We start from the raw sequence: 23409 nt of genomic DNA on the forward strand, positions 1-23409 counted from the left end.
CCACAACTGACAAAAAAAAAAAAACCCACCCCCACCAAAGTAAAACAAATCAGGTGAGCATAGGGGCAAAAACATGTTTTATGTTCTTCATGTTACAAAGTGCAAGGAGCATTGAGAAGCATTACTTTCTCAAACCTTTGGGACCCAGGAAACTGCCTGAGACTTTTTGTCCCTAAAGACAGGAAAGGATCTTCACAAGATAGCATAGTAAAGAATAAAACCCTACCTTTTCATTGTAGCTGTCCTTTCCTTGCAATCTACAGTTGATCAACACTTCAGTAGTACCTGCTGCACCTATGTCAAGCCATTTACAGATCTTCCCCTCAGCTCTCAGTAAAATATAGCTTTTGGTTAGCTACAACCCCCAAATCCAACAGTACTGTTCATCTTATACCATACTTCTTTATATTCCACAACACCCACATAGCTGTGTGGCTCTTGGTCAACATGCCTTTCTACTGGATGTGAATCAGTGGCTCCAACAGGCTTCCTGTAGGGCCTGTCCTTTGCCACACTCTCACATTTCCCATGATGTATATGGAGACAAATGTCCCTCTAGGGCGGGCCTAGTACGGTACATTCAAACATTCAAACACCAGCAGCTCCATAAAACCTAGTGATGTTTTCTGCTTACCTTTAGTGGTGGTGGCTGATGTTTCACAGGGTTGTAAGGATCTGCCTGGCCCGCAACTGTGTGTCCGTGGACAGAGTTGACACCAACACAACAGGGCTCTGGGTACGAGGGGCTGGTCTGGGTGCAGTTGCTACAGCCACTGTCAACTGAATCTGCCTGCCAACTCCTAAAAACAGACATTGCAAAAGCCCTCAGAATGTTCAGCAGAAGGGACCTGATTCATGCCCACATTCAGAGCATAGGAGCAGAAACACTTTATAAAACCTCTTTCTAATAACCAAAGACAGTTGCTGCTCTCATAAGGTAAAAGGATAATTCTGATTCTAGGGAAGAAAATGCTTCAATTCCTTTTAACGAATAGAGTCTTTCTTTACCATCCAATTGTAGCTGCTGAAGGGGCCAGAAATTCCCACCACACAAGTTTCCCTAGCTGTCTGTCTATCCATGGACATGATACCCTCTCCCTCGGCCATGCTCTATCCCTCCCTAAAATAAATTCCTCTCTAAACTACATTCAAGGAAACTCATAGGAAGATGCTAGGAGCTTTGGAAAAATGACACTCCATGGAAAAATGTGGAAGTAATATAAAATTATGTGCCTTCAGAGCGGGCCGAACCACCTGGCTAGAGGAATTGTTCATCTGAATTATTTGTCCACTTTGAACAGGCTTCTGCAGTCAAGGACTCACCACTGGGCTGCCTCAACTAATGCACGACTCCATCTACAGGAAAGAGCTAGGAGAGGCAAGTCTACTGAGACGGTGGGTTTATGATTGCCTGTGGCCGGATAGAACGCAGAATGGGAATGACTGCTAATGACGAGAGGAATTGGTCTTTTCGGCATGATGAAAATGCCCTATAGCTGACAATGGGAAGAGTGGCATACTGATATGTGACTCTAAAAACTACTGGATTATATGCTTTAAGTGGGCGAACTATACTGCATGTAGATTAGATCACAATAAAATGGCTCAAAAACTTTAAAGGGAGTTTGTGCTCATGGGTGGTGATTTTCTCATGAAGAGAAAATCTGGAATGGAAGGAGATTGTGGCTGAGAGTCTAGGGTATTGCCAATCGGCAGACCAGTACTAGATTCCCCACCAGAATCCTGGCTCCTAAACAATGGTGCCAAAGAAGCACCGGGCACATTCTAGCATGGCACAGATGAAAACATCAACTTGCACCCAGAGACCTACCTTCTTCTGACTGCCGTGACTGACCAACACTCCATGGCCTTGCCCAGAAGGTTGGAAATATGCCACTTCTCCCAGAGAGTTTGTCAGGGAGAGGAAGATGGCAGGCACTTACCTCTCAGACACAGCCTCAGCCTGCTCCTCTTTCTGCTCTATCTCCAGGATCTCTTCCTCAGTATACTCCAGCTTCACACGCTCCTCAGCCAGCTCTCTCTCCACTGCTTGCAGCTGAGCTGTGGTTCGAGCCAGAAGCACTGTTACCGCATCCTGCAGGAGGAAAGGGTGATCGTGAGAACCCGCAAAGCCTCCGACTCCGGCTGGCATAAGAGACAGCACTGGCCACATACCAGAGCAAGCGCTCATCCCACCTGCTGAGGCCTGGCTCACCGGCCTTGCAGGAGGAGAACTCATCACACAGTTCACAGCCAGACACGCTTCAACCGGGTCATACAGCTCTGGGAGTGGAAATCTAACAACCTATGTGCCTCTTGTGATTAGGAACGCATTTACATTTAAAAAGGCATTATGATCAAGTGGCCATATGTATGGACAAGTTCCATTTTGATTCTTGCCCGTGAAAGTCCATCGCTGCTGCATTTCATTTGAGGTCTACATAGAATCTTCCGAGAAATGACTTGTCCAAGTGAAAAGCAGTCTCAAAGTCATGAAAGCAGCTGTAACACCTTGGCTACGTACCGTCTTCCCCAGGCCAGCATGTGTGGGGCCCCGTGCAATACTCTCAGCAACCCGCACAGGTTCCCTTGACCGTGGGGGCTCAGAGCTGGCAAAGACCTGGACGGAGTACCAGCGCAGCTGCATGTCATTGGAACTGTCACAGTCGGCCAAGTTTATCTGAGCAATGCCCTGTATGGGAGTTTAAGAAGAAAAACCAGAACAAGCACTGAGTGACTTCATTTAACAACTAGAACCCCTTCAAAGCTCACCCTTCAATTGTAAGATAGAAAATAGGTCATTTCCGCTAGAAGGATAAGAGTACAGCAAAGGGGGTCCAAGAGGAGCCTAAAAGAGTGGCTCCCTCTTGCTTAGTCAGCATAATCAGAAAGTGCTGGAAAGAGAACAGGGGCAGAGAGTGGCAGTTGGGGGTGCTGAGTCAAGCTCCGGCCTGGGCCAGCCGAGGAGCCGGATTCTCTCACGAGTCTTGAAATGAGCAAGGACTGGGGAATCTACAGCCCTTAGTTTTCCTGCTGTGGGCACACAAAATGTTTTGGAAAGACTGTAAATGTAGAAAGACACTCCCCCCCAACCCCAGCTGCCATGTCCTGGCCTCTTTGGAGGTCCAGTCCTGGGATTGTCAGGTAAAATACAGGGCATCCTAGTAAATTTGAATTCCAAATAAATGGTAGAGATTTTAGTACAGGTAAGTCTCAATTATTGCATGCAACATATTTATACTGAAAATATACCCATAAGTTCTTTGAAATTCAAATTTAACTGGTCACTCTATATTTGTACTTGTTCCTTGACTTACAATGGAGATAATGTGGATGCTACCTCATGGAGGGTACAAGTGTTGACTAGGACAATGCATTCAAAGAACAAAACATCACTGGCAGGATCACTGGCTTTGCTCATCTCTTTCCATACCCTCAGCCACAGACACCACTTAACATATAGCAGTTTCTAAGCAGAGACAGGGACAACAGAGAAGAGACAAAGGGAAGAAGGCAGAAAAGACAAAGACAGTAACTAAGGAAGAAAACGACAAGGACTAGGAGCATAGCTCAAATGGTAGAGGGCTTGTATGCAAGGTCCTAAGTTCAATTCCCAGTACTGCCAAAAAAAGAAAAAGAAAAATTACAAAGGAATAAAGAAAGGAGGGCAGGAAGGACAGAGGGAGGGAGGGAGGGAAGGAGGGAGGGAAGGAGGGAGGGAGGGAGGGAGGGAGAGAGGGAGGGAGGGAGGGAGGGAGGGAGGGAAGGAAGGAAGGAAGGAAGGAAGGAAGGAAGGAAGGAAGGAAGGAAGGAAGGGAGAGGGAGGAAAGAGAGGGAGGGGGAAGGGAGGGAGGAGGGAGGGAGGAGAGCAGGGGGAAGGAAGGAAGGAAGGAAGGAAGGAAGGAAGGAAGGAAGGAAGGAAGGAAGGAAGGAAGGAAGGAAGGAAGGAAAAAGCGGGAGAAGGGAAACGGAGAGAGATGGGAGAAAGGAGGGTGCCGCGTGAGCACGCACGGGCCCTGGCGCCATACCAGCAGTTCTTCCTGCAGCTGCAGATTCACTGAACACACATATAACTGAAGTGACTTCAATGTCAACATGCTGGAATGCACAGGGATTCTGAACACTTCATTAAACACCAGCGGGGCTTGGAATTCCAGAGCCTTCGAGCAGTAGGTGTTGGGAGTGCCAGAGTCGAGCGGGGGCAAGTAGACACGGATGTGGCTGGGAGGAGGGGGAGGAAAAACGTTGGCAGGCAGCGGGGAGCGACGTGCTTACTGACATGATGCCAGTGTGCAACCATGTGTGTTGCCCTCTATACATAATCCAAAAGGCAAATTTCAGAGTGCTTTGGGGGAAAAAAAGTTCCTTTCTCAACTGAGATGAAGCCCAAAGGACTGATGTGCCCCCTGGACACTGGAGGGAGGAGGAACTACTTGCCACCAGAAGCACTTGCAAGTCGGTCTTGAAGACAGGGGGCTCAGAAGTTCGTTTGGATACTAGGTTTGGCCAAGAGCTCCTTGGACCTCCTGGAGCCTCACAGCTTCACTGCCAATGTCAGCCCATCACCCACCAGGCACCGCTGTGTTCCCGCCCTTTCCACCCTCAGCCCAGGCCTCCTTATTCGGTAGGGAGGTCTCAAATGGTAGGGATCACTGCACCATATATCACCAGAGTAAGCCAAATCCCAGGATGGATCCTTAGCCACTCGCACCAGGGTGCTTCTAAGGCTTTCTTAAAAGATGAGTCCACAAAGATTCTTGGATAGGGGTCCACATTGGACTTGAATGCATCACCAGTGGCATGGTCACCCACCTTGGTAAGTGGAACCTTCCCTCCATGTGGTGCCCACCTAGGGCTATAGAGCAGAGAAAGGCAGCAGTCCCATGACGGAGGCCAAGGTCACCAGATGACTTACAAGTGATCCCCACTCACATTTCCTGCTCCTCTCTTTAGCCAAGGCCCCCCGAATCCCAACTTTAGGTCTCTTAATGGACACAAGATCCCAAGGCCAAGTGGACCCACACCATGACCACCCATCCCTGGACCCAGGAAAATGGCTTAGGCCCCAGTTGGGTCAATGATAGGCATTTCCTAAACATCAAGACAGTATATGATATGCTTGGTGCTATTACTTTCTTCTGCTCCTCAGCAAAAAAATATACTTCTTTGTACTTCAGATAGGCATTGTCTGGTACTCTACTGTAAATTTAGGTTCCCATACTGTCTTTTCTCCCTCCACATCTGAGCAGACTAGGTGAGCCATGCTGTATGAAGAAGGGCCTGAGGAAGGCTATTGCTAGCTGTCATAAAGCCCCCCAGATCCCTGAGCCCAGGAGCTTACATCTTGCACTCTTCCTTCATCAGCAGTCCAGCAAAATTTCTCAGTTGTAGAACATGCACAAGGAGACATTCATTGGTACTGTCATACCTAGAAAATAAAGCCCAAGTTCGTGGACCACAAATTTCCCATGAATGAAAGTCTCTCTGGACTATAAAAGTGCCCATCGACTGAGAGGCATTTTGCCCCACCCCATCCCTAGGAGACAAGTACCATATCTGGATACATTTTTTACTGTTACAACTAGAAGAGAAAGGGTGTCGTGCCACCTAATGGGTAAGATGCTACTGAACACCCTACAATGTATAAGAGTGGTCCCCACAGCAAAGGTCAACAGTGTCAACACTTAGAAACCACTACTGAAATAACAAGAGTGAGCAAAATTAAACAACGGGAATCAGAAGGTCCTGCCTTGCCAGCATGATCACCCTAACTACTGCCTTTATAGACACGAAATCCAAAATAAAAAACTGCTGTTCTGGAAACCACCTGGCTACAATGTATTCTAGGAACGAGGAAAGAACCTTGCTACTTGTGTTGTAGCAAATACAACTCCTAGCAGAAATGTGTGAAATAGTTCCATTTTGCTGGACTTCAGAGGAGCTTACAGGAGCCCCCGAGTTATGGCCCTCAAATTCTCACACTCCTAAGAGGTAATAGGCCTCAGCTGTGACTACTGCTGCTGAGTGGCAGCCACTTTTCTTCTCTCATTCCTCTTCTCTACCTGTTAACTCACCTGAGACCAGCCAAAATGAAACTGTCACTGTCAAGAATGAGGGTGCAGCATGTGAGTCATGGGGCCCCTCCACCCTTCCTTGCCTATACACGGAAGTAGGACACATAGGTAGGCCATAATCAGCACGATGGTGGTGTTAAGGGCCAGGAAACAGCACTCAGGTGTGCCCAATCTGGAAGGCACCTTTAAGAGCAACAGAGAAAGTAACCTCTGTACTCACAGAAATCCCACGTGGATCTGGGGATCATTACTACTGCACATGTCTCCAAAAGCAGACTCTTCAGTATCTTCATTCCTGAACACAATCAGAAATTCACCAGGGTTTAGTCCAAAGGGAAGTGCTCACTGTAGGTTACACAGAAATACTTTCATGCTGAGAGCAGTGAGCTTCATCGAATTGTGATGTTAAGAAGTCATTTCATTAAGTGACTGAAAGGATCCATAGCTCATTTCATGGGTACCTGCTCACAAATCACCCTTCTTATTTATGATGTTTTTGGTTTCTGTTTGGTTTTCAAAAGTAGCTGTATAATTTTCAAAACCCCATATGATATTCAGGACAATGATAAAAATGAGCTTTAAAAATAGACTGCAAAGTCTGAAATATCTTACAGATACATGAGACTTACAAAGAAACAGTAATGTCAAAGGCATTGAATCAGGGCTGGCCAGGGTCACGGCTGCAGTGGTAGGGAGCCTGCCTGGCAATCCAAAGGTCCCGAGTTCAAATACTTCCCCGCCCCAATTGTGGTGCTAGACCTTGGGCTCAGTAGTATAACACTTGCTCAGCATATGTAAAACTGTGGGTTCAGTGTTTGCTTTTCATTATAACGGGACTCCTAAAGCCAAGGGAAAAGGGGAGAAAGGAAATTAATTTTCTAGGGAATATCCTTTCCAGAAAAGCACGTCTCTTTTGTGTATATGTTGGTTCTTCTTTTTCAGCTCTATTGGACATAACCTTTAACCCACAGCAAGCCAGGGAAAAATAAGTCATTCTAGAACAATGACCTCTAAAATCTACACAGATGCCAGAAGAGTTTCTTCGCAAATTTCTAAGGCCTAACCTACCAAAGTTGTAAAAAAGAAAAAAAAGCAAGGAAAATATTCTACCCTGGATACACAAAGTTTCCACGAAGATCCTTTTGGTGCACAACATTAATACTGTGGCAAGCTGGCTTACGAAGAAATAAAATCCACTTCTCACCTTTTGGTTAGGGGTTCAAAGACTCCGCTATCACTGGCTAGCGAGTAATCAGACAGACAAGCAGAGACTCGGCGCGCTCTCCTCTCCAACCTCTTTGCACTGTCTTCCCGGAGAGTCACTGCTGCAAACAAGGAACACGGCTGATAAGGACGGAACAGCAGTGGAGGCCCTATGGTAAAACACTAGTAAGTTACTAAGTGCTTCAGAGACATACCATGATATGTACATGCAAATGAACACCATAAAATGATCTTTAACATAAAAAAAATAGAAGAAACAGACTGGCTATTTCTTGTTTCTTGAGGTAGGGCTTTGTCTTTCATTTGCTGAGATCAGATCCCACTATGTAACCCAGAATGGCCTTGAACAATTGTAATCCTCTGGCCACAGCCTCTAGAGTGCTGGGATTACAGGTATGTATCACCACGCCCAGCTTTGACTACTTCTTTAAAAGCTCCTAAGCTGTCTAGAAAGACACTTGGATTCATACATATCTTTTTACTCCTTTAATGAGTACCCAGAACATAAGATGACCGTGGGAAGTTCCTTCAAATTGCACATTACAAAGACTCTCATCCAAAAGAACAGCAGCTGGGCTCTCTAAGGAACGGTACCTTCCGTTTCCATTTCCCATCTTTAAGCTATCTGGTGTTTTCCATGTTTTTTTCCACATTTTTATTATTATCAATTGGTTGTACAGGGATTTCATTTTGACATATCCATATTTGCATACGGTGTACCTTGATCAGATTCATTTCCTCCATCATCCTTCCTCATCCATCTCCTCCCCTCCCAAGCCAAGATCAACAAGCTTCATTGTTCCATTTTTGCACCGGTACATAAAGTATTTTGACCCACATGCAGCCTCCTTCACCCTCTTGATTCCTTCTTCTCTCTCTCAGTAGCACCTACATCCTGGGCAGGATCTGGTTTACATATCTGTCATTCATTCTTTCACTGCCAGAATATTAGCATCCTTTACATTTTATTTCATATTTATTTTAATCAAGAGTCAAAGAACATCATTATGTTTTTTCCCTTCTAATGTTTCTTTAACTGCTATTACCCATTCCTCCATGGTAATGACTGTATAGAATGTTTCTGTGTTAAATCTGATTGCCTATACAGGAATCTCAATGTTTCCTAGAAAAGCACATTTGGTTAAATTACAGAACTGAGTGCAGCTCTGCCATCACAATACCTCTTAATAACACAGGTCCCTCTTTTGTCTTTATACTTTTCTTTGGCTATCTAAGCTCTACAAATTTAAAATCCCAACACCTGTGCATTCCTAAATTGAGGGAAATCATGAATCCAAAAGTGACTATCTCTCTTTTCAACTGGGTTATTATCCACATCAATTAAATACAAACATGTTAAAGAGTGTAAAAAACAGAAGAGGTCACAGCCATTAGTCTCTCTATGTCAACTGGAGATAATAGCCTTCCAAAGATCTGCAATGTCAAGCCTGAGGTTTTTTTCTCCTATACTCATCAACCAGGGATGGAAGCTGGCTCTATCCTAGGGCACCCAGAAGCATTGACTCTAAGAATGTATCCTTGACTTCAACATTCAGCTCTTTTCTTCAGCCCTGCCATACAAAAGGGCCACAAGCACCTAGCCCTAACTATAAATAGATCTTTTGTGTGTGTGTCCACACTGATGATTTCTAACAAATAAAACCCATCTCTTATATCCATTCTCAGCTCTGATAACCAATGAGAATACTTCCTAGACATAGCTTTAAATTGTTACAAGGTAAGAGCCCTAGGTAATAGTCCCATAGGATAGACACTTCTAAGTAGTACTATCCTATGGTATAACTCTGACCAAATTCCTCTCATCATCACAATGGGAGATCAACCTCACAAACCCATGCGGAGTCAGTAAGTTCAGAAAGCAAGCATCTTTAGGAGGAAGGACCTATGGCAGGTGTCCAAGGTGAGAAAAAAACCATAGTGACACCCCACACTATATATCTGAGATGTCTACTCTTGGGCTTCAAGGAAATGAGGTTGACCTGGGTAAACAATGCCAATGAAGTAAAGGAGAAAAATTCTACTCATTCATTTCTTCAAAAACCTGTAACTTTTTTTTATCATAAAAGAGAAGACACTAAAACCCAAGGACATGAACAGAGCTTGCTAAAAAAAGAAATACAATGAAAACTATATTGTGGCCAAAGTTTCCAGATGGTACATTAAAATAATAAATGTCATTAAATACTGGAGGGAAAAATGCACATGGGGAATAAATGCTGGAAAGCTTTTCAGAAAAGTTTTTCAAGGACTTTATAGCCCTTATGAACATAAATGATAACAACGATCAATCAGTTACCCTGCACCCAGCACCCATCCTAAACATGGATTCATCACATGAAGGTGTTCCCATGCCCACAGCCTGAGCACCAAATGGGAACACAAGAAATTCCAAGGCCACTTACAGTGGATCTTTCTGTGGAGCCACATGAAAAAAGAAATATAAGAAAAGCACAAAGTAAAAAATCTTCAAGACTTAAGTCAGTAATTTCAAAGTATAAATAAATAAAAACATCAATAGATTAGCCAAGTCAAGCTGTTTTGGGTTTTAATTAGCAAATACTAATGGACAGATTAAAATTGGAAAATACTACAAAATCACAACATAAATTGGACTTTCAAAATCCAAGCAAGATAGAATTGTAGTAAAAATGTTAAAGATGTTCAAGATTAGAGTCTATCTCTCCACTTCTCTGTCCCTACCTTCTGACCATCTGATTGATTTTAAACACAGTGGAAGAAATCATTGCCTATTGGGCAATTTAGATTTTGGGCTTAGTGACATTTGCTTGGAGCAAAACTGCACTGTTTGTAGCAAGACTGAAAATGTAGAGCAAATCACATGACTTTGGGCATTGAGAGGGAGTAGGGTAATATGATAAACATCAAGCTCCATCTTTATGAAGCTATGAGATCTTTGGACTCAAAAGTTTTCCCAAAGCATAAAGGGATACTGTGAGTCCTCCTGGGTCCATGCCTAAAGCAGGTTAGGAACCAACAGGACCCAGAAACCAATTTGGTCAATTATTTCAAGTTTCTTCAGGACACATCAACTGATAATGTCATGTAAGAATCTACCACGAGGTGGGAGTATCTAAGCAGGGACTAAGTAACTATTGACCTGTCTAAATTGTTCACACATGACAATATCTGCCATAGAGTAAAGAGGAAAACTAAAGCAACCATGGTCAGAAATTAAATCAGCTCTTCCCCCTTCCAGCCTGGCTTTGCCCTGGCCCCAAGGGGCCCTTGTATAGGTTCTCTGCAGACATAAGCAGGCTGATATTCTTCAACCTCAATCTTGAAAGAGAATTTGGTAGGTGGGGGGAAAAGGACACAGATGAAAAGCTTAAGCAACACTAGACATCCAATGCAGGCCTTATTATGTATTTTCATTTCAGAATGAAAGGAATAAACATGGAACAAAGAATCTATGATTGTAAAGAAAAATGAAGGTATATGTGTAACTTACAGAAACAAAGTGTCTGGGGTTGTAAAACTCTGTTTACAAACACAGCTGGGGAAGATACCAAATTAGCAGTGTTGCAAAAAAGTCATGGGGCAGCCCAAAACATACATAATGATCTCTGGTTAAACATGTAAATGCTCATATAGTACTATTTCATAGTCAGGCCTTCCTACAGACATCCCACCTTTCCATCTATCAAATGATCTGTTTCATAGGCAGTAGAATAATGGTGAATGGAAGAGACTATCACATCACCTTGTTCAAGGACAGAGAAGATGAAACAGCATAAGACCACACGAATAGCAGTCAGAACAGGGAACAGAAGCTCAACCTCTAAGCTGCAAGTCCAAAGCTATTTCCACTACACCACACTGCTTTTATATTCCAGTTTTACTTTGCTTAAATAGCCAACAGTAGGCTTCTAGGTTTCTTTGTCGGCACCACTGACATTGGTGTAGATCATTCTTTGTTGTGGGGGCTGCACTGTGCACTAAAGGATGTTTAGAAGTCTCCCTGTCCTCTTGCCACTAGAAGCCAGGAGCGTTCTGACCCCTCTAGTGTGACATCAAAAATATATCCAGATATTGCCAAATTTCCACTGGGAGAGGGGGAAAGATCAACCATGCTTTATAAATCATCTACTCCTTGCTAAATGGAATGCATAAAACCATTTTTTTCTGTGCAAATAAAAGTTAAATAAATGGGCTGAAATTCAGGAATAGGAGACCTTTTTCTCACTCCAGTTTAAAACCTAAGGAACTTAAACTGCAGGCTAGCATCAATGAGTTGTTGAACTAACAAGCTGAAGTAGATTCTGTAGCCAAGCATTTCTCCATTTGAAGGCCTACAGAAAAATGGATTTGGTAGAAATGACTGATTTTTCAGTTACTGTCATTTCCACATTTGGTAAAATACAAATCTGACAGAATTACATCCTTAGAAACTACAAGGACACATGGATAAAGAAAAATCAAAGTGACAATGGAAGCAGAACTCCTCTTGGGCTACAACTAGTCCACCTGTTGGTGTGATAAGGGCACACACAGAAAGTTCTACCTCGACAATACTCTCCAGAGAACTCAGAAACCCTAGTACTTCTTTGTCATCTTCTGAATGTGGAAGATTATATGGTTATTACCTTCATTTTCAGTAATCAAGTACATTCTAAAAACAAGCTAAATGCCTATCAATTATCTTTCCCAACTAGAATAGATCAAACACTTCCTAGCACCACCAAGGTTCTTAAACAAACAGCTAATCGAAGACTTGAAAAGACACCAGCTTCAATGCCACTGCCCATGACTTCCCCCCGAATTTCAGACCTTGCTTCCCAAGAAGTCTCATCACCACTTACTTCCACTGATGGGGGCACTGGCCATTTGGGATCCCCGTTCACGAGCTCCTTCCCCGTCCCCAGAGAATCCATGTGGCTGAAGCGACACTGTACCCTGCAAATCTTCATCTCCCAAGGCAGAGGCCTGTGCTCGCAGCCTGTCCAGGGAGCCCAGGCCTGGCACCTCAAAGCCATCTGCCAACTGTGCCAGGGGAGAGTCTCGAGAAGCTGGGAGGAAGGGTGTGTCCAAGGGAGAGCTGGGGGGTGACAGAGAAGACAGGGAGGAGCGAGAGGACAGGGATGCTAGGGACTGAGGCGTGTCCAGAGATCGCCTCTGTTTGTGGAAGCCTGAGTGGCCTGGTGGGTCTGAGAAGGGGACATCTCGTCCCAGAGAATCAAAGGGAATGAGATCGAAGCGCAGAAGCTGGCCACATTCGGTGTCGGCCTTCTCATACTGTGGAAGGCCATAGATGTCTGTGAAGCTGACGGAGCTCAGAGAACCCCGGCTGGAAGCCAGAGAACCCCGGCTGGAGGCCAGGGAGCCACGGCTACTCCCAGAGGACACTGTCAGGGTGCTGGCAGACAGGCTGAAACGAGAGAACCAAAACCTTAAAAACACGTGCTACTGATACTCAAAACTGTTGCCAGCCTCATTCTCTCCAGAACTGAGCATGGCTTAATCCCTGGCAGCGTGCAGCCCTTCGTAGGTATGTCTTTCGATTGACGCTAGGGGGCAGTGAGCGGTCAGACTCCCACTTGCTCGCTGGGGACCTGGGGAATTACAAATCCTACCTCTTTGCACTGTTAGGAGTGACTGAGGAGGTAATCCACATAAAGTTCTCAACATTATGACTATAATACAGCAAATACTTACAACAATGAACTATTATTCTGCATCCAGATTTTGCTTAAAAGTATTTACATCCCTTAAAAAATCCAAAATAAAAATGTCTGTGTTGCATAGGTGGACACTTCTGATAGTGTCAATTAGATTACAAAATCTTTCTACAAATGTAGCTTCAGATTTATTTATTCTCTGTTTTGTTTCAATGAGGCAGGGTCTTACTATGTATATCAAGCTAGCTTTGAACTCACGAATCTTCTGAGTTTCTCTAGTGCTGGGATTATAGGTATATACTATAACTTCTGGCTTGGATTTTTTATCCTGAAGTCAAATTTGGTTCTCCTCATTTTCCTTTTCTATTAGCTTGCATTAGTTATAGTGGGGGGAGGGTCTTGTTTTCCTTTAAAAGTTGTATGTTAGTTAGTTGTATGTTAGCAAGTTATTAAAAAAATACTTCAGGTTCCAAGCTCCCAGTAGGAGAAAAGTTCAAGCTAAGGAGAATTATAAAGTTCATGCCACTGCAGTATACATTTTTGTAAAGTAACCTCCCTTTTATTTTCTAATTATTATTATAAAAGTGACATACAGAGGACATACAGTTGTATAAGTCAGGTAAGGAACATATTTCTTTTTGGACAATGTCACCACTTCCCTCACTCTCTTCCAGTTTTTTTTTCTCCTGTTCCCACCCACAATTTGTACTGTTCATCTTCCACATAGTGCCTAGTGAGTACCACTGCTGCCTTTGTTCCCCCTTTATCCCTCCATTTCTGTGCCCCCACCTACCATCCCAAACACAAAGAAATGAGCATGTAAGACAAAAAGAAAACAAAAGACACCCCTCTTGTTTCCATTTCTAGAATTCATTCCGATCACTATTACTTTATATGACCAGAGGCACATAAGCATTGTGCTTTAACCTACCTTTTTAACTGGGACTGGAGATAGGATGTTAAGCGGGTAGCTTCTTCCAGCTGCATAAGCAGACAATTTCTTTTTTCCTGAAGGAGAATCCTATACATACAAAAATAGTTGTTTGCTGAGTTAAAAGGCTGGGAGTACATTTTCATAAAAAAAAATTCAGCTATAAATTCCCCACAAGTAGTTTAGGTTGGAATGACTATCAGTTCTACAAGCATAGAGAGCCAAGATATGACTGAAAGTCATAGGCAAAAATATGAAGATTGACTGACTTTATAATAAATTGGGCTCTACCACCCTGGTATAAGTGGGCCACAATATTCTCCAGTCAAATATTGTCATAACTAAGGCTGCTATACAATTGATTTAAAATCTGAATAGCATATATTAAAATCAATGCTTTGTTCAACAGGGGATTGCCAGTATTCCTTCAAGGGTCTTATGTAGTCCCCTCTTTTCCCAAAACATATCTTCAGCAGCCAGATTATCTTCATGTGTTTATCACAAATGACATACCACAACAGGCCAAATGCTCAAACAGCTGCCTTCTAGAAAGTCAAACTTTGAGGTTTATAAAAATGTTAAATAATACCACTCTTCTCACTATTTTGTTTCAAAAAAGTAATCAGTCATAAAATGTTATATATGTATATATGTATGTATGTGTGTATATGCACACACAAATAATGGGTTTTTTGTTATCTTTAATTTTAAAAGTAACCTTAAAGTTCCTAAATTTTATTCAGGTGCCCTTGGTTCACACCTATATCCCAGGCTACTCAGGAGGCTGAGATCTGAGGATCATGGTTTAAAGCCAGCACAGGCAGGAAAAGTCTGTGAGACTCTAAGTAACCACCAAAAAGACAGAAGTGGAGCTCTGACTCAAGTGGTAGAGTGCTAGCCTTGAACACAAAAAGCTCAAGGACAGCACTCAAGCCCTACGCTCAAGCCCCAAGACTGGCACAAAAAATGTGGAAAGCCGATCCAGTCATTGACAGACTTCTCCATCCCAGGCAGCAAATGGAAATCGAGAGATGTAGAACAAACACTATGAAAGCTGAACAACTTGGCAATAAAGAATACAAAAAACACTGGCTTCACATGTACTGTGCTTAACAGAGCCTTTAAGACCAACTGAAGACAGGGTCATTCAGAAACAGACCCACAAAAGAAAGAACAGAAGGGCTGGGGATATGGCCTAGTGGCGAGAGAGCTTGCCTCGTATACATGAGGCCCTGGGTTCGATTCCCCAGCACCACATATACAGAAAACAGCCAGAAGTGGCGCTGTGGCTCAAGTGGCAGAGTGCTAGCCTTGAGCAAAAAGGAAGCCAGGGACAGTGCTCAGGCCCTGAGTCCAAGGCCCAGGACTGGCAAAAAAAAAAAAAAAAAAGAAAGAAAGAAAGAACAGAGGTGGGTGTGGTGACTGACTCATGTAATCCTAGCTACTCAGATGGCTGAGATCTAGAGGATCAGAGTTTGAGGCCATCCTGAGCAGAAAAAGCTTTCTATTCCATCTCCAAAATAACCAGCAAACAGCAGGGCTCAAGGTATGACTCAAGCGGCAGAACACTAGCCTAGCGAACACAAGGCCCTGAGTTCAAACCCCGGTATTGAGGCTTCCTGGCTAGAAATCCAAGTCCGAGATGAAAGTAGTAAGTAGGGAGAATTCTCCAATGCAACAGAACTCCTTGTTTCCGAGCTGTATGGCCACCCATCTCGCTTCCTGTTAGTATTCCCAAGCCTGTCCAGGGTGTGCTGCCCACAAACACAGGCAAAAGCACCAAGCATCTATGCCAGGAAGAGTGCAAAGGAGATGATGTGTCACCTGTCTCTCCTCACTGTCCGTCTTCTCCATCATCTTCTACTTCTGAGCAGCCACCAGGAGCCCCAGGAACCCTGGGGAGCAGCTGCCACCTCACATCGTACAGAAGGCACGTGCTCCCACTTCCCTTCTACTTGACAAGGAAACGTGCCAGGAAGTAGCTGCTCTCAGTAAAGTTAAACACTCTAATCTCAAATTTTAAAATCCCAAACATTGGCAAATCCCAAGGTATTTGATCACTCACATGGTACTTAAAAGTTTTGAATTTGGGCCAAATGTGGTGGCTAAGGCTTATAATCCTAGCTACTCAGGAGGAAGAGATCGGGAGATCAAGTTCAAGGCCAGCCCAGGCAAAAAGAAGCTTGTGAGAATCCATCTCACCCAATGCCTGGCCATGGTGGTACTCACATGTTAGCCCAGCTACCCAATACTGGATAAAGAGGCATGTGCTTGCCATTGCCAGCAATGTGAGGAAGCATAAGGAGGAAGAGGGCAGCCCATGCTGGCCCGGGCATAAAAAGTAACTAATTGGGGCTGGGGATATGGCCTAGTGGCAAGAGTGCTTGTCTCGTATACATGAGACCCTGGGTTCAATTCCCCAGCACCACATATATAGCTGTGGCTCAAGTGGCAGAGTGCTAGCCTTGAGCAAAAAGAAGCCAGGGACAGTGCTCAGGCCCCGAGTCCAAGCCCCAGGACTGGCCAAAAAAAAAAAGCAACTAGAGGCATGACTCAAGTAGTAGAGCACCTGCCTTCTTGAAAACAGTCAATCCCAAGTTATACAAAAAAAGCTCTGGATTTTGGAGCATTTCGGAGTTGAAATTTTCAGATGAGGAATGTCCAATTGGTATGGTCCATGTAACATTTTTAAAAAATCAAAGAAAAAATTCCAAAATGGAAAACACTTTGGGGCTCATGCCTTTCAGATAAGGAATCCTCAACCTGCAGTAATCATGAACATCCTCAAGCCATATACATAGCAACTAGTTAGTTCTCTGGTTGGCTCTTCACTGGAAGCCACGTTCCACTTGCCCTTGAGCCTCTGGAGAGCAACCCACCTTTCCGTGGCACCCTGTGCAGATGTGGCTCGTGCACGCTGAATCTCCTCCTCCAGGCGCCTCCTCTCCTCCTCCAACCGGGCCATGTCTTCTGTGGACCTTCGCTGGTGAATGATAAGCTGGAGCTCTTGAAGCAGAGCCTCCTTCTCTTTGATGAGCTGCAGCCGGTCCCTGTCAGCCTCTGCCATGCCTGGCCATGACTCATTAGCAAGCTGGGCCAGCTGCTGCTGAATATTGGAGACTCTGTGTGTGAGAGAGAGAAAGGTGAGAGAGATACCACAAAACTGAAAAAAAAAAAGTTCAAACATTCTCTGTACCACCACTGATTCTACAAACCCACTTTGCTAAATAAATGAAGTAATTATACCAACCTTTACAGAAATTGGAAATGATGGGTCATGAAAACAGTTCAAAAGTGCTTTGTATAATTTCTCTTAGTCTAAGATTTGAGACAACAAAAATGGCATTGTGTTTGTTTCAAAATTGGACAAAAAGGCGAGCAGTCCTCAACACACCCACACTCCATGTTGTTTCAGATACGTCATTTTTTTACATAATGTCATTCTAGAGGAAGGAAACGATTCATTTCTCCATGTCCCACAGTCATCCATAGCAAGATACTGTCGCCAGAAATCTAACAGATGCTTCAGGCTTTTTGCCCCCTCAGCCATGCCTAAGCACCTTGGAAAAATAACGAGAGAAACATACCCACCAATGGGGCCTCTGAGAATAGTTCTAAAATGGGTGCTCTACATCATCTGGGTCTGTGTGTTCGTCCTGCCTCAGAAACCTTGGTCAGATGTGAATGCAATCACCATGCACGATACTCAACACTAGCCAAGTGCATCAAACAGTGGGCAGATACACAAACAAATATAGGAGAGCACAAGAGAAAGCCCTGAGAGTGTAGGTGTTGGCAGAAGACACTCTGGTCATATGCACACCAATCAACCTCACCAAAGGCACAACAATCCTCATCAGGATGTAAAGGTCTCTTATCACTTCCCATGCCCCTGAATTTCCAAGTGCTTGCTTGGCAAACAGACTGTATCACTTTTTTGTATCATAAAGTGGTATCGAGTGTAGATGAAGTGAAATAGGCATGGCTTGTGTTTTTAAGGCCTCTTTAAAGTGGAAGTAGTATGTTTTAAGCTCCTTAAGTAAGGCCCTCATAATGACAAGGGCTCATCCCAGGTAGAAACTTAGAAACAGAAGTAAGTAATGCCGGTCTTAGCTTGAACCCAATGCTGTAGGGATGAAATCTGTAAGATATGCCTAAACACAAAGTCCAAAGACTTCCTTGAGTTAATAGAGAGCTATGGGAATATTTAAGATGCAGGAACATTGTTCTAAGGCAGCAAAGTGGGGTCCTTGGGACCAGCAACTTCAGCATCACCTGGGAGCTAGATACACACCACTCTCAGACAGAGCTGCCTTCTCTGCAGCCCTGCCTGGCCTAAAGTATGCTAACTGGCCTCAGAGATCTTAGGAGTTTGCATTAGGCACCTTGATCCTCTGAATCTTGATCCTCACTAAAACAGAAATGGCAGATGCATGGCAGGAGAGCTCCAGAGATTACCCACCTCAGTGCCTAGGACGCACTGGCACTAACCAGCTCTCATTTCCTGCCTGCTGGATCCAGCCCTCAGAATCCATCTAAACACTGTGTCCCACACAGATGCTACTGAACTGGCTGAAGTAGATCATCTTTTAAACATGGTGTCTCACGCAGTGCCATGTCAGGCTCTGCCCGATCTACACACGAGCACAAGGACTTAGTAATCTGGTTAGAGGATCAGAAACAACTACTTCTCTAGGTACTAAACCAACTGGAAACCCACAATCACAAGAAAGAAAGGGAACACAAACTATAGCTTAAATGTACACATTTTACTCAACCTCAGTTATCCAAGAAGGTAAAGAAACTAGTTGCATGCCAGTAGCTTTTACAGACAAGCTCTTTTCGAACTCAAGCAATTTCCTGAAAATGTGTTGGGAAATGATGCCAAATCATGTCACCAAAAAACTAATGACAGAGGCAGCTGAACAGGGTTAGGAATCCAACTAGGCTTAAGCGTCCACCTATACCAAATTAGTGTAATTAAAATTTATGGCAGTCATATAACTGAAGCCCAAGGAAAATACATTCCAAGCAGATCCATAAATAACTTGGTGCCAAATAAGACACTATACCCAATGAAGTGTCTGGAACATTTTACTGCAAGTGAAGTCAAGTCAAAGGTAAAGAATAAAAATAAAAGACTTGAACAATGAGAAAACCTACTGTCCTCATACTTTTTTCATTTCAATTTATTGGATCCATAGGAAAGCCTATGTGAGTTCAGAGAAACCAAGTCAGATTTAGGTGTCAATATAAACACATGCATTCTTCTTTCTTTTTTCCAGTCCTGGGGCTTGAACTCTGGGCCTGGCCTTTCTCCCTGATCTTTTTGCTCAAGGCAACCACTCTACCACTTGAGCCACAGAACCACTTCCTGCCATTTTTGAGTAGTTTATTGGAGACAATAGTCTCACAGAGCTCCCTGCCTGGGCTGGCTTCAAACTGTGAGCCTCAGATCATAGCCTCCTGAGTACCTAGGATTATAGGTGCCTGGCTACATGCATTCTTTTTTGTGCCAGTCCTTGGGCTTGAACTCAGGGCCTGAGCACTGTCCCTAGCTTCCTTTTGCTCAAGGCTAGCACTCTACCACTTGAGCCACAGTGCCATTTCCAGCTTTTTTCTGTTTATATGGTGCTGAGGATTCAAACCCAGGACTTCATGCATGCTAGGCAAGCACTCTACCACTAAGCCACAGTTCCAGCCCTACATGCATTCTTAAACGCACTCCTTTTTATGTGGAAGGGAAAGGGAATCACAGAAATAGCAGGACAAAGGATGAACCAATGCAACATTGATACTCACTTGACGCTATGTGAGATATGAACCTTACAACTGGGGGGGGGGGAACAGGGAGGAGTAAGTGGGAGATAATGAGGGATGGGGTAACAATGATTAAAAACAAATGTACTCATTGCCTTACTTATGTAACAGTAACCCCCCTGCTCATCACCTTTTCAATAAACATAAAATTTTTAAAAAGCATTCCTTTTAAGTTTTTTGAGGTTATGTATTGTTTTAGGGTTATTTTTTATAGCTCTGGACATGGAGCCCAGGCAGGGCCTTAGGCATGCTAGGCAAGAACTCGACCACAGAGCAACAATCCCAGTCTCCTGAGGTTTAAATGTGAAGCCATCACAATTCCATTTGAACCTGCCAACTCTGAGATAACTGGTATCGACAAGGATGCCAGTTCCAGATAATTATATCCTTTCCAGGAAAATCTCAAGTAATGTGCACTATCAAGAAAAAAATGAGGGAAAAATGTATTATAAGAGGGAAGAGTAGCCTTAGAGCAACTTTCAGAAGGTCTGCCTGCCTCAGACATAAAGAAACAGTACTATAGCCAAAATTAAAGCATGCAGTCAACTTTTCATAGTTTGCAGGAAAAATATGCAAGGATGTATGGGGAGGGGTGACTTCTCCAGCAGAAACAAGATCCGGATGAGGCTGATTTCTTACAACCCATCTGGAAAAGTTGTTTCGGCTGTGCTGAAAACTAAGCAAGCATTTCCACGCTTAACCTAGTGCCTTTTAAAGTAAAATTTCACAGCAATGCAAATGATTCCAAGTTCAATTGAAGCTATCTACGAAGAGGAAGGGAAAGTATATCCTTCTTTACATTCATGCTCTAGATGTGGAAATTCGAGGGTCCCCTTCAGCCAGGTCAAGAGAGGCACATCATTCTTTCTCTGTTCTGGAAGCCAAAAGCACAAGGATTCCTTTAACAACAGATTGCTCATACAGTCCCCTTGCCTTTCAAACAATATTGCTGTCTGCTGTGCTGTGGAAAAGAGCCATCTGCAGGGAGTATCTTCAGTATGGGAGGTTTACATGAGGAAACAGACTACTTGCCTAAAGCTAAACACAGATGTGCTTCAAGGTTCAACACACCTTCTATATCCACGCCAAACAACTGAGCCTCTACTGAGAGCCCCATTCCTGTGAGGGCCATCATTCCACTTCTGGGCATTAAAGGAAAAGCAATTTCCAGAATGGTTTTTCTTTGAAATATCATTTCAGTGAAACTAAATACATGGAGACAAAGGAAGATTGTGATTAAGTTTGCAGAAAAAAACTTTTCCAAGTGCATTTTTTAGAGAACTGAAAGCCACTTAAAATTGGCAATAGTTTCTTTTTCTTTTTTGTACAAGTCAACTGTTTTATCGGTTCTTCTTTTTGATAGAGAATACATTTTATAGTCTATAATCTTTCACAAATGCCTTTAAAAAGCTTAAAAACATACGTTTTCATGCCCTCATAGTGAAAAAACGAAAAGTAAATCCTGAATTAAGCATTCAGGTTTCATATTTATTATGGGATTTCAAATTCTATTCCTTGGTCGAGCCTAATGTAAACCAGGAATCATCTTTCCCTTATGAATTCTACCCAAACAACGTTTCAGTTTAAATCCAAGTACATTAAACCATGAATGAAAACCTGCATTTATGCTGCAGAAACTATTCAGATTCTCACAATTCATATGGAAATCTTAAATGACTTGCATTTTTCCAAGAAAAGTGGGCTTGTGACTTTTCAGGCACATCAAAAGCAATCTCCAATTATCTGAATCAATACCTAAACTCTTAAGTCTACTACATCTCATGTTCCTAAAATTCTACTGCTTTCTGGAGGACCAAACAGAACTCCAGGCCACCCACCATTCGTCACGATGGATCCTAATGCCACATTCCAAGACGTGACAACACCTTTGAGATCTGTGTCTTCAGGTTTCTATTATGGTTGCCGATTTGATATTTCTTACTTTTTCCCCTGTTTTATTTTCCATCTATTTAAATGAAAGCAAAGACTAAGGAAAAATCTCATCTGAGGTCTAAGTTCACTTGACTGAACTAGATATTGATAAACCACTGTGCATTCTGCTCAACTTTACATGGCAAATTCAAGAAATCTGAATCTAGAACATACAGTACAAATAATGGCCTGCTAATATTAATAACCAATTTCCTATCTAATCATCAGTTTCCCTCCCTAATAACTTCCACCCTGAAAAGTACACATCTTCAGAGCACAACACCCTAATAACACCAGGTCTTCCAGCTTCTTTATTCTGACTCAAGTGGGGAAGACAGAGCTGTAACAGTAAGGATGCTTTTCTTTATTTCTCACAGCTGTATTCTCTTCAACAAAGGCAAAACACAAAGTCACTGAAAAGTGAAAGGAAAATTTAAGTAATTTATCAAATTCAACTAGAATCATACAAGTAAAAGTACTGACTCTTAACAACATGGTGAACAGCAGGACTGACCCTGGCAATGAAAATGAAGACAGAGAAACTGGATGCATCAACAGTTATGCTCCCATGTGGGTGGAGTGTTTCTATGGTAACAGCTATGATTTGTGCACAGTTCTAGAGTAAGTGCTCTTAGGTTAATAGTAAGGAACTATGTGTGTCATCAGGATTGCTTCAAGAAAACCCACACTTCCAACTTTACCAGTACCAACCAGTAATGTGAATTGGGAATTCAAAAACACATTCGTAAAGGGAATTGCAGAAGCAGTCATTCTGGTACATTTCAGATGATGCACATTTGCAACACAAAACTGGTCACCATGATGCTAGTAGTTTGGTCACAAAATCCTCTCCACAAACTTTCCCTTAAATCTGAACATATAAAAAGCCTTGCATTGTCAAGAATTATGGATTTTGAGAATTCTGTACTTCTCAAAAACAATCTCAAATCGAAATAACCAAGGAAAGACTTCGCCAAGATACTTTTTTTTTGTCTGTCATGGGGCTTGAACTCTGGTCCTGGGTGCTGTCCCTGAGCTCTTCAGCTCAAGGCTAGTGCTCTACCACTTGAGCCACAGCACCACTTCTGGTTTTCTGGTGGTTAATTGGAGATTAGAGTCTCATGGACTTTCTTGCCTGGGCTGGCTTTGAACCATGATCCTCAGACCCCAGCTTCCTGAATAGCTAGGATTTAGGCGTGAGCTACCAGCACCTGGCTCCAAAATACATTTTGATGTAACTTTCTCTACCTGTTGGAATTGGCAAAACACAACTACTTCTTCAGAGGGTGGGTATGATGACTGTATGTCAACTTGACTGATTTAAGGGATGCTCTGGTAGCTGGTAATACATTTGCATGTATGTCTCGAAAAGTGTTTCTGGTATAGATTAGTATTTGAATCAGTAGACAGAGTAAAGAAGGCCTGCTCTCACCAATGTGAGAGGAAATCGTCTAACCCACTGATGTGTCCTCTTCTTAAGTTAGGATGATCTCCTGCTATCAAGACACTGGAGTTCCTTGTCCTTAGGTCTTTGGACTCTGAGACTTAGACCAGCATCCCCACCAAACACTGATGATTGGTGATCAGATTCAACTTAATCACACCACTAGTTTTCCTGGTTCTTCAGCCTGCAAGTAGCAGGTAGGATTTCTCAGCCTATACACAGCATGTGAGCCAATTCCTATAATTACCGCCCCCATACCACCTATTGATCCCATTTTTCTGGAGAGCCCTGACTAATGTAGGAAATAAGCTAAACTTTTCATGGTAT

The 23409-nt window shown here is 43.2% G+C and overlaps 1 protein-coding gene across 3 annotated transcripts in view; it reads right to left on the reverse strand.

Annotated features, from left to right (window-relative positions):
- Wwc3 (WWC family member 3) overlaps positions 1-23409 on the reverse strand; it is a 108705-nt gene that overhangs the window by 11886 nt on the left and 73410 nt on the right. For 2 of the 3 annotated variants that reach the window (XM_048335511.1, XM_048335509.1), the window contains exons 9-18: positions 16766-17008; positions 13887-13976; positions 12140-12705; positions 7279-7399; positions 6295-6369; positions 5342-5428; positions 4029-4221; positions 2525-2692; positions 1944-2095; positions 635-800 (exon numbers count right to left, since the gene is read on the reverse strand). In XM_048335511.1, coding sequence (XP_048191468.1) covers positions 635-800; positions 1944-2095; positions 2525-2692; positions 4029-4221; positions 5342-5428; positions 6295-6369; positions 7279-7399; positions 12140-12705; positions 13887-13976; positions 16766-17008 — 1861 coding nt within the window. The remainder of the gene's footprint in view (positions 1-634; positions 801-1943; positions 2096-2524; positions 2693-4028; positions 4222-5341; positions 5429-6294; positions 6370-7278; positions 7400-12139; positions 12706-13886; positions 13977-16765; positions 17009-23409) is intronic. The other variant, XM_048335510.1, reaches the window with a different exon arrangement.

The sequence above is a fragment of the Perognathus longimembris genome, chromosome 28 (genome assembly GCF_023159225.1).
Source record: "Perognathus longimembris pacificus isolate PPM17 chromosome 28, ASM2315922v1, whole genome shotgun sequence".
NCBI lineage: Eukaryota > Metazoa > Chordata > Mammalia > Rodentia > Heteromyidae > Perognathus > Perognathus longimembris.